This window comes from Buteo buteo, chromosome Z (assembly GCF_964188355.1).
Source record: "Buteo buteo chromosome Z, bButBut1.hap1.1, whole genome shotgun sequence".
NCBI classification, from domain to species: domain Eukaryota; kingdom Metazoa; phylum Chordata; class Aves; order Accipitriformes; family Accipitridae; genus Buteo; species Buteo buteo.
In genome coordinates this window covers 40,732,037-40,747,940 of record NC_134204.1, presented here as the reverse complement: position 1 = coordinate 40,747,940, position 15,904 = coordinate 40,732,037, and the positions used below count along the sequence as shown (strand labels likewise).

General features: G+C 37.3%; 1 protein-coding gene across 1 annotated transcript in view; it reads left to right on the top strand.

Moving 5' to 3' along the window:
• TMC1 (transmembrane channel like 1) overlaps positions 1 to 15,088 on the top strand; it is a 68,472-nt gene extending 53,384 nt beyond the window's left edge. Inside the window, exons 12-20 of the mRNA XM_075020069.1 lie at positions 77 to 256; positions 476 to 628; positions 2,036 to 2,164; positions 6,072 to 6,139; positions 8,955 to 9,194; positions 11,756 to 11,881; positions 13,555 to 13,633; positions 13,730 to 13,865; positions 14,820 to 15,088. Coding sequence (XP_074876170.1) covers positions 77 to 256; positions 476 to 628; positions 2,036 to 2,164; positions 6,072 to 6,139; positions 8,955 to 9,194; positions 11,756 to 11,881; positions 13,555 to 13,633; positions 13,730 to 13,865; positions 14,820 to 15,088 — 1,380 coding nt within the window. The remainder of the gene's footprint in view (positions 1 to 76; positions 257 to 475; positions 629 to 2,035; positions 2,165 to 6,071; positions 6,140 to 8,954; positions 9,195 to 11,755; positions 11,882 to 13,554; positions 13,634 to 13,729; positions 13,866 to 14,819) is intronic.
• Positions 15,089 to 15,904: the final 816 nt, after the last annotated feature.

Genomic DNA, 15,904 nt, shown 5'->3' with positions numbered 1-15,904 from the left:
CCCAAATTAATAACAACAAAAGAACTTGCCTCCAATATTTAATTGTGAACTTTTTATTTTCTTTTCCCCCTCTCAGGTGAACATGGTTATGTCACTTTTAGGAATGTTCTGTCCAACTTTATTTGATGTAATCAGTTCTCTGGAAAACTACCACCCTCGAATAGCTCTAAGATGGCAGCTGGGACGAATCTTTGCTCTTTTTCTTGGCAATCTCTACACTTTCATTATTGCCCTAATGGATGAAATCAATCTCAAGGCAAGCTATTTACTTCCCTTCACTATTTTTAACATGTAGCTGGGCAAGGATGAGGATTTCCAGCTAGTCACAGACATGTCAGTGAAAGATGTTCTTTTCTTTCAGTACTGTAAATCATGTCCATGCCTGAGCTGGTAATGGGATTCTTGGAGTAGAAAAGGTTGAGTTGGTAACAAGCTTATGTTGGTTTTTTTTCCCCCAAATTATTTCTTTACTTAGTTGGAAGAAGAAAAGATAGTCAAGTATAACATGTCAATATGGGAAGCCAATCTGTACAATGGTACTATTCCAGAAAATTCGACTGCTCCTCCAATACAGGTAGACCCTGCAGATGTCCCCAGAGGGCCATGCTGGGAAACAATGGTAGGACAGGTAATGTAACTGCTTTGAATTCATATTTGAAAACAGGTCATAGTCTGTTACAAGATATGATATCTAAACCATCTTTATTTCTGCTAATAAGTGGCATTAAGGTGGGAAAATGTGAGGGAAAGCAGATGTGGGACTTTTTCTTAAGCTAAAAAGTTAAGAAAAAATTATACCATTTCTTTGGACCTTGTCTAGCCAAGAATTCTTTCTCCTGGTAGTTGACAGCATTGAAAGTATTTCTTTTTTTCTGCTCCCTTTTGCTATTTTCTTCATTTACTTTCCTCTTCCTCATCCTATCTTTGTATTGCAAAACATGTTTAGCAATTTTGAAAAGTTGGGTTCATTACAACCCCTAATAAATGTGGTAATTGTTATTAGAATTTTGATCAGGCAATATCAGTTTGTAGCTACAACAGACCTATAGAAAAGATTAAAAAAAAGAGTACCTCGACAAGGAAGTGGGTATAAGATAGCTCTTACAGAAGTGTGATTTTGAGAAAGCAGCTCCATCTTTAGCTAAGTAACATGATGCAAAAGAACAGTCACGGTTTAATGGTAAATCTGCTCAGTCATTTTATTTGATTTAGTTGAACATTTATTCTTATTGACCTATTAATATATAATATAATTTCCAAAGAATTTTCTAAGATCCCCGTTTCCTCTATTTGTTCATACCCCTTTGTTCTTGTTTTGTGCACGAGAATGAATTCACCACTGAATCACAACTTTTGCTATTGCTCCATCACTCTGACAATCTCACCTTCTGACTGAATAAATCACCAGCAGGGAGCAGACAGGCAAGAAAAACAGCCCCTCTATTCTTTTCACTGATGTGGAATAATAAGCTAAGAACACTAAGAGCTCATCACTGCACTAACCTTCTCTTTAATTTCAGATTAGGGAGAGTAATAGCCTTTTGGGCTATTGGGGTAAGGCCTGTTACAGTAGAGTTTAGTGGGACTTGCTAAACTAGAGGAGTGAGGGTTTCCATTAGGATTTTCTTCTTTTTTTTTTCATATTCATTGGGAGGTGGTGCTCCTTGAGAAAGAAAACCATTCACTTTTTTTTTTTTTTTAATCTTCCCAAAGTCAAAGGGATCAAAAGCAGTTTAAGATATCAGCTCAGATTTCTGTTACAGCAGCAATCTTGGCTGGAAGCCTTTCCCAGTGTAATCACACCCTGGAAGTCTCATCTGATAATATGAGCACAAATTAGAGCAAAGAATACCTCTAGCAAATGAGGGGCAGTTTTTCTCCTGGCATTTTTCAGAATCGGTGAATGTAAAGGAGGAGCAGAGTCTTCCATGTTGAAGCAGGGTAAGCATAATTAGGGATCTAGTCCAGTATTTCACTACTAGTATAATTATTAATTGCTTAAACATATTCTTAAAAGAAAATATTGCTCTAACAGGAATTTGTGCGGCTGACAGTCTCCGACACGATGACAACATACATCACAATTCTAATTGGCGATTTCTTGAGAGCTGTCTTTGTTAGGTTTTTCAATTACTGCTGGTGCTGGGACCTGGAGTATGGATTTGTAAGTATCTTGTTTGCTATTTTAAATGTCTTTTTCAGATTATCACTTCATATTTTTGTAATAAGTTACATTTTCTTTTCAATCCTACAGAGTTAACAGTTAGCTAGACACATCACCTTCAAAATCCGTGAACAACATTGTGTTAGTTTTTCTCAGAATTTCCTTATGTCTTAATATGTGTCTTATTCTTTAGACTTTGGTAACTTCAGGAAATGTTTGTTTTGTTTTTTTCTCATTTGATTGTATAAGAAAACTGGGTACACATTTTTCACACATTTCCAATTTGAAGACTCATTCCCTGTTCCACAGAATACAATCTCATTGATTTCTACAGGATTTTGGACAGGGTCTTCTAGCACACAGTGTTTGTGGAGAAAAATAGGAAATAACTTGTTCTAGAAATCTTATTATTTATATATTTTTTGCTAGAATTAGTTTAGCTGAAATAAAGTTAGTAATTCCCATAACTTAAGCGGGTGTAGAGCTCTTCACTTGGGAGTTGACACTTTCACTCTTTTACACAGGTCTGAGCTAGTTTAACTTAGCCAGCTAAGATACCTACACTGTAAAGTCTGATGTTACTTTTTCACCTGTTAAGTAGTAGTCAGCATTCTGGCAAAGCTTGTGAAGCTCCTGAAGCCTCTCTTATACTTACTGAGAGGTATGGAAAAGAGCTAAGCCATTTAAAGCTGTCTTGGGTACACCTGCATAAACAGCCATTGTAGCTGTTCTGCCATTCTTTTGTCCTCCTTTCCTCAAAATTTTACCTTCATATTTGTACAAGTTTCTTGTTTTACTAAAAAGACCCTCTCAGGAAATGATAGTTTTCCAGAGGAAGAGAAAGTTTTGGTGTTTGCTATAGAAAACCACTTTTCTGGTATAGCAATTTCATTGCTACTGGCTGGCTCCTATGGAGTTTTGGCCTTTATAGCAAGGTTCAGGTTTCTACCTGTTAATTCCACGGTGTGTCTCAAACAGGACTGGTGTAGGCCTGAAGACAAAGACTACCAGCTGGCCAGGCTGTGGAAAAACAAGCTGTAACCCTTGCAATATCAAAATCAAATGTAGGAAGTTGAATACAGCATGGGCAGAGAGCCAGTACAACTGTGGAACCATCTATTTTCATATACTTAAGTGGCATCTGGAGCTTCCTCACATTTTCAGATGTTCCACAGCCATCGCAATAGCTAAGGCTGGATGTGGGGAACACATGAATCATTGTAGCCAGTGCTACATCTGACAGGAAATAGCTCAGACATTGTATTTTCCAAAGATGTTGAAGTGATAGCTTGGATCTTTTCCCTGTCAGGATATCCATGATCAATGAAAGAGCCTGAATGCATGTAAGACTGAAACCAACTCTGAAGACTGTAGGACAGACTCTTTACCTAGGATGATATGGCTTCCATTTGGGCTTCCTGAAGCCTCTTCTGTCTTGCTACTTACTCTGAATCAGCTGTCTCTTATGCAGGGACTTTTTGTTGCATGATCTGCCCAACCACAGGTGTCTAGTGCTGTTTGAATGATCCTGGGTATCCAGAATAGCTGGCTGGGGCTGCTAAATGTATTTTTTTGTGAGATACCTGCAAGTCTCCCAGTGTTGGGAGCCAAACAGTGAACTGTAGGACAGCTTGACTTGAACTGGGAGTGCCAGCTGTCAAGTGAAGATGCATACATTCATCCATTAACACTTCAGACTTAATTTTTGCTCTTTGTTTTTTTGTTACCAGTATGGATGTTAATGGAATATAAACAGTAATTCAATCAATAGAACAGAGCCTATAAAGGAAGGAGCTTTAATGAAGGGTCTGGACTAAAGAGCTGCACAGATACCATCCTTCTTTCTAGCCATTTACCCATATAAAAAGTAAAGAACATAGAGAGACGTGATAAGCAGTGAGAGTGAACCTCACAGACCACACACAAGGGCTTCAACACTGTTAATGGAAGCTGTGGCATGTTTATCCAGCAATGAGGGTACACTTATTTCCATGATCAATTATTGTTCTCAAACTGTCAACAACACATCTGCTGGTAGAGGATGCTAAAACCAATTTATTATTGACATTTTTATTTGGCAGTATATAAGAAGGCTATAATGGTCTGGTCAAATATTGTCCTCAGGTCCAGTAGGCTGCCTGAAACAACAGCCAGAAGTGGATATGCAAACCGGAAATCACTGAATTTCTGGAAATATCTGAGCTTAAAATCTTCCCTAGGAAGTGGCTGTACCTGTGTCTCTGTGGTTAGTGGCCATGATATACTTATCATCCATTAATTTTTAAACTTTTTTAATACCCTAAATATTTTTGACAACCAAAATGTCCTTTGACAAAGAATTCCAGAAGTTAAATTGCATGTTGTGTGGAAAAACACTTCATTTTGTTTGTTTAAAAATTAAAATTCAAATTATTTTATTTCTTAATGCTAGCCCCTATGTTAGGAAGAACAGTCACACATTATTTGATTCCATATGATCCTGTTCATCTCTCCATGACACTTATGAAATACTATCCCTCTATACAGCCCTCCTTAGTCAACTGCTTTGCAAGTTGAATACTAGTAATCTATTTAATCTTTCCTCATATGGAAGCAGATTCATAAATACATGCAAGATAAATATAGAAGGTTGCTGTAAACGTTTACGTATATACACAAAACTACACAGAAAGAGTGTAGGGGCTCCAAATATTCTGACATTATAACATAGTACAATTCAAAATTGTGACTTTAATTGGTGATTTTAATAGAACAACTTTGTCTTGGTTCAGCCATATAGGAATAGTTATTTTTGTATCTCATATTCCTTTCTCCATCTATCAGTCATCTATGTAATTAATACCTGCAAGACACACATTATTCATCATCTTTTTGTCCACCCACTATGGTGAATCATGCAAGTCACTGGCTATGGTGTAGCAAAATTCTTTTTTATCAGAAAGCTGATTAAACAAAATCTTGTGATGATGCAAAACCATTTGAATAATATGCACGAATCAGACATTTAGGTGTAACCCAAAAGTTTACAGCCGCAATTTCTTATCAAGAAAGTTTTGTTCTGGTGCATACGCACACAAACAAACATGTATATGTGTATTTCAATCAACGCTCACATACATTGTATTCAGTGTTTGCAGATGGAAGTGTTCATGAATTAGAGACTAATTAGTAGGGTAAAAGAGAAAATGTGGAAATGATTAAAGATTTGGAAAACAAGAATAAAAGAGTCAGATGAATAGTTCAGAAATATAAGACTAAAGATTTATTTGTTTACATTATGTATGTGTCTGTACTGGAAACAAAAAATTATGATACAGTGCTTTCTTCAGCAGACAAAGTGATAATGAGACACCATGGCTCAATCTTGAAGTAAAAATTAGAATCAAACACAATTAAATTAGAAATAAGATATTCATATTAAGGAGGGAAGACAATGATTGGCAATATCTATCACTGCTCAAAAAGAATCTTTCAACAGTAACTCTTAAAATATGAAAGACAGTGTTATAGTTCAAACAGGAATTAAATCACAGCAGCCTTATGGCTGGTATTGTATTAGAGGACACATTAGATGACCACCACTAGCCACTTCAATGGAAAATTTATTAACTGTTTGTTTTAAAAGTTACCTAGTATCCAGAACTATTTTTAAGTCTCCATTAGCACCCTCCTTAGAACAAATCTCAGAAAGATTTTCAGTAAAATACAGCAAGCTGTATTAAAGTCTGCCTGTTGGCCTTTAGTCATATTAATTTGTTTCATGATTCACTGATACAATGTGACAAAAGGCCTTACAACACAATGCCAGTATGCTGCTGCTGTTGGAAGCAACGATTTTAACTTACTGTAAGTCATCTTAAAACCCTTTGTGCAAACTTAATGAAAGTATCTGTATTATTTCTTTCAGCCATCATATTCTGAGTTTGATATAAGTGGAAATGTGCTGGGACTGATCTTTAACCAAGGCATGATCTGGTAGGTGTGGCAAAGCATGTTGCATCTGCAGGACTGCAGGATTTAGCTGTATCTGTGAAAGATTCTTCTGAAATTCTGATCCTGTCCCATTGCTTTAGTTTGATGGAAGTGTAATCCAATATATATCAAACTCTGGTACGCTGCAATCAGTGGGACTACTTCAAAACTAGTTCTGGGCTAAGATTATGAGACCAGATGCATCAGGATTTTGCAATAAGCTGGTAAGACCAATCAATAAAAAGCTGTATAGATGACTTACCTTTTTTTGACTGACTGCTTGCTAGAGCAAGCACCTGTCCTGTCCTGTTTTGCTTTGAATTTCAGCCTTTCAAAATACTTTACCACTCTTTTCCCACACGTCCTGTGAAAAAAGGCCTTAAAACAAAAGTATGTACACTTATCTGTGCAGGCATGTGAACGTGCATAAAATGCTTCTGCTGCACTGTTAGCCCTTAGCTCTAGAGAAGAGGTCTGTTTCATCCCATTTTTGGACTTTACACCAGAGGTAAAGAATATCAGTGTGTAGAGTCCTCATGCAAGACGCTCAGTCTTCCTCAGGAACTGTCCTCCTCAAGCACTGTTGACTTCTCAAAGTAAATTGTTGCTAAGGCCTAATTTTTCACCTTTAATATGACTTTGCTGATCTGACTTTCTGCTTCATGAATGTCCTCTCTTCTGTAAAGCCAAAGGTTGTGTGCTCTGTGCATGACAAATGCAGCAGAAATATGGCAAAGAAAGAGGCTGCAAATATCTTAGAGTCCCCACAACCAAACCCTATTGGGGGGATGCACTGAGGGGCCCAACAGCAGCACTCTGGCCTTGCTCAGAAGGAGGGTATATCGCTGGGGTTGAGCATGGCACCACCTATGGCTTTGTAGTGATGGCATGCCATAAGAGTGTGGCTGGAGGGAGTCCAGACCTGCTGCTGGCACGTGGAGCACCTATATTGTGTGCTGCAACTTAGAAAAGCTGCTTAGCTTTGCAATTCACGTCTTGCTATCTGCCTTAGGACTGGCATTTTAATTTCTGATGAGAAACATTTCTAAGGCTGCTGTTCATCAAAATGATGAGGCTGCAGCATAAACTCTCCTTGCAATTTTATACACAACTGATGGCACTCATACTTTCTACTGCTGTAATTAACACTTTGGAAGATAGGTTGGAAATCATTCTCTACCTGAGAGATGTTGAGGACTGGGTGAGGGAGTCAATTCCTGATTATTCTCTAATGAAACTTCTATACCTACTTATCATTTTTATACTTCATTACATGTACAGACTCTGTGCACTTATAAGCTGCCATGACCCAATAGGCACATTCTGGCACAGAAACTGTGACTTGTGCTTTTGTGATGCTATTTAGATACAGCATCCTTTGGTTTACTGCTTATTGCAGGGTTGGGACCACATTTATACGCTAACTGATATTTGCCGGGCTGAGTAAGGCACTAGAGGTGTAGTGTTTTTCAAAATAATGTCTGATGATTTAAACTGAACCAAATACATCAGATGAGTAAAAAAGGGTAGATTGACTTATAATAAACATACAGTGCCAAAACCATGTTTATCATTAATACATACAAAGGATAAATCAGTTTCTGTTTCATCTGAGCTTTACAAATTCTAGTGCACATGTTCATGCTCATCTGAAATGGACTAAAAAAATGTTTAAGGTGCAGCTGGTAAGCTGGCACTATCACACAGCTAGAAAGGATACAAAAGGCATGTATATGTGCATTTATTTTTGTGTACAAGAGAGAGACCACGTGGTTAGGAAAACTCCTCTCTTCTCCCTCTCTGTTTTCACAAAGCAAGGGGGATGCAAATCATTTGCAAGTCTTCTTCATATTAATAAGCTTTGGCAAGAATTTGTTTACCATATAATAAATGTTATACTGAAATATGATAATGGCCATAAGTTACCCAGATTCTGAACTTGTTGAAATTGAGGGGTATTTAGCAACTGATTTCCATGAGAGTAAGGAACAGAGCCATGAGGTGCTCTCTCCCTTTGACTGTAAGACTAGCAAACCCTTTGTCTTATCACTGAAGATATATGAAAAGAGACAGAAGAGATATTAATATAACAGAGAAACTGAGGTACTCAGAGGCAAAGCAGCTCAACCCTTTGTCACCCAGACAATGATTAAAGAAAAAGTAGATTCCTGATCTCTTACATTCTGGATCATTTGGCCAGGCAAATGAAAGTAATTGCTCTTCAATCAGCAGGGCACAAGAAACAAGGTGTGATAAAAATAAAATGGTCCCAACTGTTTCAGTGTCATAACCATGCAACCATACATAATAAGGAAAAACCCAATATTTAGCAGGATCAATAAACAGTTTGTTGGAATGAAGCACTAAACAATCATGATAACAGAAGTAAAACAATTGTCAACTAAGCAAAAATATCCTTCCTAAAATGGTGCTAGTATATTAAAAAAAATAATAAAGAATAAACTAGATTATTTTGGTAATACCTAGCTTTAGGACTATCCTTGTTTATAAAACACAAGTGAGATGCTACCTGAACTAAAGGGACGAAGTAAGAGTGGATAACATTTCATCAGATGATCATTTAATTTGCAGACAAATAGGTCTTTGTAGCTTCTCTCCATACATGTTCTGCTCTTCTTAAAGCAAGACTGAAGAGACAAGACCAGTAAAAAAGTATAAAGATGGTTTTATGAACTTGATTTCTGAGTGCACAGTGTGTATGGCTGTAAAGCACATTGACATAGGGAATGGCTGGCATATCTAGGAAGACAGAAATGCTACAAAAAAGTGGTTATTTTTTTTGTTGCTTCTTTTCTAGGATGGGATCTTTTTATGCTCCATGTCTCCCAGCAATCAATGTGTTCCGCCTCCACACTTCGATGTACTTGCAGTGCTGGGCAGTGATGTGCTGCAACGTCCCCCAAGAGAGGGTCTTCAAAGCTTCCAGATCCAATAACTTCTACATGGCCATGCTGCTTTTCATCCTCTTTCTCTCTACACTTCCTGCTGTGTACACCATTGTTTCCATCCCACCGTCTTTTGACTGTGGTCCTTTCAGGTTTTTTGCATTTTACATCCATCTTTTGTTGTTGGTGTAATGTACTGCATCATCACATCACAGTGAATGATGCAGTAATGAAAAAGAGTGTTAGCACCTGATAAGCTAAGTGTTTAATTATGGATAATTCCTGAAGCTGGAATCCTAGAAAACTCAGTAATTCTTTGGAAAGATTTATCTGAAGTGTAGAGTAGAATATATTTTCTTTTACTTAGTTGTAATGTAAAAAAATTGTCATTACTGCTGTAATTAAGCCAGAAATTATTCTTAAGAAGTAGACCAGTGACCTGTTATGCATCTCTGGTCTGCTGGCTTGAGAGCGGTGACTTTCAAGAAATGTCTGCACATGCCTTGTAGGAAGGGCATATCAGAACGTATGGTGGTGTGCTAAATATATGGTGGTGTAGTCTTTGACTGCTGTGACTCTCTCCAGCTGACACAGTATTCCATGCATCTGTATTACCACTGTGATGATGATTCTGTTTCTTCAGTCTTCAAGACCTCAACATTCATTAGTCCCTTCTAAAAACTTAGGCCTGCCTTGCCTGTGGAAACATGTGCCTTACATTCAAGCTAGTTTAGATGTTGCCACATTTTCTCCTTCTGTGCACACTACCTGGAAAGTCCAGGGCCATTTCTATCATCTTTACTTGGCAGGTAGCATGACATACAACTATAATGAATACACAACAACACTCAATATATGAAATTAAAAATTTTTAAAGACTTTTGTCTTTGGTTTTGAACAAAGTATTAGCAAAGAAAGAGTAGGAGAATAGTAAAAGAGACATCCTGATTCCAATAAAAGGTTTGAATAATACATTACTGTTGTGAGTAAAATGATATCTGCATAATCCCCAGTGCACTTTGTAAATGAGCAGAAGTCTTGCCACATTAGCTTTGGCCAAAGGCAAAATATCCGGGAGATAGTTTCCAGCCACCTGCAATAGTGCAGTCGCCTAAGAGGGAGAATTGCATGACATGCCAAAATTTCTGATGAGACAGAAAATTACTTTATTTATGGAAGCATGATAACAAAGCAAGTGATGCAAAGTAAGGGTTTTTTTGAGTCATAGCAAACAAAGTACAGAGGGAGACATCTGGAGTCAGATCTGAGTAGCTGCAGTTACTAATTGAATATTACTGAAATGGCAGGATTACTGTTGAAAACGAGAAAGATAATAGTGCCTGCAACTTTTTCTCTGTCAAATGCAGAGATACTCTGTTCTTCATAAAAAGTGTGAAATATTCAATGTAACTTTTAATAGGGGAGGATTTGAAACTAATGAAGGTTCATTCAAGCTGAGTATAGGTAATATTACTATTGAACAGCCAGTAGATAAATATTGGTAGTGCATGGCTTTATATTAAAAAAAAAAACCAAAACAAAACCACTTTCCTGTTGGTAACTCGCTGTCTCATCTATTATGAAACTTCTGATTCTTTGGGGGTTATTTTTCCTTCTTTTTTTTTTTTTTTTTTTTTTTTTTTAATCTGTCATTAAAGGCAACATACACAAATCAACAGAGACTTGCCAGGAGTAGGGAAGCCGGGACAGAATTAGCAAAGTTGCAACAGAAGAAGCTTTGTATGTGCTGGGGAAAAGATAAGGAGAGCACAGAGTGGATTTTCTCATCTACCATGGGTGGGTAGGGGAAGTGGAGAGAAAGAATTGGTCTGAAGAATTCTCCCTGCAGCCATTTTAGATTACCAGGAAGGTTGTCAGAAATGCTTTACAAGAACTGAAAAGAGGTGACAGGACACCTCAATGACTGAAATATCAGGTGGCAATTTTGTGACAATTCCTTCAACCAATTAAAACTACCAATTAGTATCAATACATATAAAGACCTATTTTGCTGGTATTGTTCAGGTAAAAAACTTCAAACTCTATATTGTGATGCACAGCCAAAAGCAAAATAAACAGGAAGCGACTTTTGGAACATCCATTAAAATGCTTCTGCAAGAAAAACTTAATGTTAATAGTCTAGGGAGAAAATACTTTCTAGATAAACTGGCCATGGAACAATTATGCATGAAGGTTATTAGATTGCTGTAACAATAACAAAAATCTCCTAAACCACAGCCACTGGCTTCTATAGCATTGGTATATGGCAGAGAGAGGAGAATTAGACTGAACACTCCTGGATGGAAACTAATTGCAAGCAGACCAGTTTTTGCTCATCAACCATAAAAAGGTGGGATTTGAATTTTTCACCAGGAATTCATAGAGCACAAATTGCATTTCACTCTTTGGTTGGTGGCATGAAGTTCACAACACGGTACACTGATTCTTTGAGGAGTAATCTTGGTGGTAACTGCAGGCAAAATCTATTAGCATACGATAAAAATATTGGTGTCCATTTCCCCCCTTAAAATACATAAATACTCTTTTAAATAATATTCCTTTCAAACTGTCAAGTTTTAAATAATGTAAACATATAGTTCATTGACCTATACCCAGGTTTGATGTGATGTGATTAACTTATATATTCTTACTACTACATTGACAATGTCATAATATTTGTGTGTGATATATTGTCAACTTTTCTGTTTAATAGTGGGAAGACTAGAATGTTTGAAGTCATATCAGAAACTCTGGAGCATGACTTCCCTTCCTGGTTCGGGAAGGTATTTGGTTATGCCTCTAACCCTGGACTCATCCTACCTTTTATATTGCTGATGGTGTACGTATACAATATTAACTCAAAGCTTGCTTAATCTAAGGTCTGTTAAGTATCTTTCACTCTGAATCTTCATTGTGTGAATATTTAATTAAATACAGTCCTGATTGCTCTATGGTGAGGGACCTAAAAAATTCACAAGCCTTTTATTTCATGATGATTAATATGCCTTTGAACAAGGGGTAATATCTCTTTTTTGTTCAATAGCTTTCTTTTTGGTCTTGTTATTGCTTTTAAAAAATGTTGTTGTTGCCACAATAACGGCAAAGCTATTAAAATGCAAAAGCCTATAGGGGATCTGAAATACTGTGACTTTTATCAGCTTGTCCAGTAGGCAGAACAACGTATCATAAATCCTTAGCAAGTTTAATAGAAACATGACCACCAAGAAGCAGAGTTATTTGTCAGTAACTTTCGGTGAGTGATCTTCAGTGCCTTGGCCTTTCCTTGATAAACGAAGTACTCTATGGTGTTGGGACAGAAGTGTGAGACAGGGTGTTGGAGACTTTATGACATAGGCCTAGTAAAGATTTTTTGTAAGTCAGTACCTGGTAAAGAATAATGACCCCAGAATAGTCTTTCTCAGAGACTGTATTGAGTCCTGTTTTATAAAGGCATTTAAACTGCTGTATACGTATATCGGATTATTTAGCATACTGCTGAACTAAAAGTTAATTCTATGTAGAGGTGAGCTGGGATTTAACCCTCCATTGTAGAACTGCCAATAAATATAGAGAAGATTACAGAATACAATAGAAACTGCAGAAGGATTTTACATGAGCAAAATGAAATTTGAGATGAAATTTTTCCAAGGTTCACTTAACATGAAATTCTATTTTAACTCTTGGCTAGAAAAACAAAGAATCGAGGCTGTCCTCTGAAATACATCATCAGCTCCTAGAAATATTTTTTTGAGCACTATTCTCTTCTTGGAATGGTCCAAGGCAAAGATACTGAAAATAAAGAAAGAAAAAAAAAAAAAAAAGAAGGAAAATACAAGGCAAAATCAGGCAAAACAGAGAAAAAAACATATGCAGATTAATTATTTACAGCTTACATCAGTAAAAGACTTCATATCAGAATTTCTCTAATTAAGTCAGCATGGTGAAAAATATTAATTTCATAGAGTTATCAAAGAAGTAATACAATACACTGAAAAATGAAAATTGCATTATGCAGTTATGTTTTTATTCAGTAGAAGGTGTAGGTCATAATTTAATACAAAAATGAAAACTTATGCTTTTGGCTGCTTTCTTGGCAGTACTTGAGTTTGCCTATTGTATTAGTTCAAATGCTTTTATAAATATGATTTACTCATTTTTGAGGTATGTCATACAAGTTAATTAACTTTTATAAGTTATTCTTTAGAACACACTTCATAGTGAGTCATAGCTTTCTGGAACATCTTCCTTAACTACTGTAAGATTGCATGTAGAGTATTAATAGACAGAATAATTTCTTTCAGCTTTTTTTGACCCTGAAATAACAGTGTCGTCTTCATACTGTAAGGAAGCACATTGTTCGCTGTCAAAATACTACTACTGATTAGGCACGATAAATGAGGAAAATATACAGACTTTATATTAGCACAACTGTAGTTGTTGCTATAGGAAAGTTGTAAGAGTCTTTATATTTAAATCATTACATAACAATAAATTATTTTTCTTTAAATTTAGCTTGAGTATTTATTATCTCAACGCTACATCCAAATCCTACAAGGAAGCTAACTTGGAACTTAAAAAGAAGCTACAAAGTGTAAGAAATAGAGAATTACTGGTTTTCAGTTTTACTAAATATCAGAGAAGTTGTTCAGGTCACTGAAAGATGCCTTCTCTCTCCCCCCACCATTAGCAAGCAGAAGAAAATAAAAGAAGAAATAAACAAAAGGCACAAAAATCAAATGAACAGGAGGAAAATCCATTTGAGACAGAACCACCGCAGCCAAAGCAAAAAGGAGGCGAGCAAGATGAACCCACTCCAAACCAAGGTAAAGACTGTTTTGAACTCCTCAGGATGAGGAATTAATGTATGCCAGACCATAGTGTTCCTCACCGCCTTGACTGTTTCCTTTGCCATAATCTCCTGAAAGAGATTCACAATACTGAATCACAAGTATTAGCCTAATCTCCAGTCCATTTTTCTTTCTTCGGCTCATTTAAGAAATACTGTAACATTATTCCATACCAGGCAACACCAAACACCAAAATAAAAAAACCTGTAATACAGCTATAATGAATCGCAAGGTCCCAGTCCCATAAAAAAACCACTTAAAGCCTGGTCTGAATGTCAGTGATCCCTCTTACCTATCACAAACCAAATCTTGCACCCTCCTATTATATTTTGTTGATCCAAGACTGCTCAGGACAATGTTTGTCCTCTGTGCCAGATTCACTGGGAGAAGGTATAGTGAGAACACAGACTGGTAGCAACCCTTATCAGAAAGCCTAGCTTGGTCAGGCAGGTTTCAGTCTGTCCTGAAGGATTTTGCAGGCTGTTTCCTTTCCCCTGGACACTGCTAGAGATTCCCCATCATGCATGCATGTCATACAGCCAGTATAAGCTCACACCTAGCAGAGAAACACAAGAGTAGAGATGACTGTCTTTGGAAGAACCACGTGCAAGGCACATCTTCAGCATCAAAACCTGACCACTTAACTCTGAAACAGCTACCTTTACCATCATTTATAGATGATATCTAAGTGCTAGCTACTTGGGAAAAGCCTCCACTTTCCTACACTGGGACCTTGAAGAAAGGACTGGAGAGAAAATACTGGTGCAAAGATCGTGAAGGTCCATTAACACAGACTTCAGGCTGCTAGCAGGGGAGGCACCAGACTTTCCAGCACACTCTGGAGTGGACAGGTGGCTGCAGGATTTTTGTCTCAGGGGATTTCTGGTTTGCATGTTAATTTTTTAATTCTGTTCTCCAAACACATTTCAGACAACAAGAAAGGACAGGGTGGCAACGAGGCGAAGAAGACAGGCCAGCCACCTGAAGCCAGCTCCTCTGAGGCACTCCAGCATCCAGGCCCTGCCCCAAACGGCCACTATCCCCCCCAGAGCAGAGGAGGAAATCTTCCTCCCCCATCCATAGCTGTGACAAGGCCACCGGGGCCCAGGGGATATGGAATGATGGGTTATCCACCCGGAAACCCACGCTTCCCAGGGGTGCAGCCAGGAATGCCCAGGGGCTCTGCCAACTACAGATAAGAAGCCTCAAGCACATTGTGATATGATGAAGGATGCTGAGGGACAGAAGAGTCATCCTAAACCCAAACACACTCCTGCAAGTGCAGAACCCTGCTGTGTTTATTCTAAATCTTCATGTGCTTCATAGAAGTTACCCATGAGCTTCAGTTTTTGCAGGATTGGAGGCTTCAGAAGAAAACGTTGCATATATCTTCTTGCATTTGAAGGCATTGTAAAAATGTGTTATCTGTGTCAATAGGTTACTAAACAGGGATTTTTATTGGAAGATATTTATTAGAAGAATGAAAAAAATTTTGTATTCAGTTGATTATTTTCTTAAAAGCCTGAAAGTGTGTCCCTAACATCTTTTCTTTTTTCTTAGAAGCACAGTTCACTGACAACATAGCTTCCTACAAAGTGTGTGAGAGTCAGTTATATTTAAACACTGCATACAGCTTGTCTTGTGCACGTCAGATATGCTTACCCAAAGATTTCAGATTTTACATGGGAAAACTAGGATCTTTCCAAAAGCTGGATGATCACCTCTAAAGTCTTTGAGAAAGTATTAAAAAGGAAAAAGAAAACCAATATTCTGCCTGTTGTTATGAAGTAAATTTAACTCCTATTACAGTACCATTTTTAGCTAATAAGTTTTATCACATTCTGAAAGACTAAAAATAAATTTAAAAAAATCAAAGTGGTGAAGAAATCTCTCCTGTGCAGAAAAACGTATTTGAAGATTAGAGGTAAGACAGTTATGCAATAATCTCCCCCAAGTACTCTGCAGGATTGTGTTATAGCACAGAGACTCATATTATTGCGTAAGATTATGTGCTG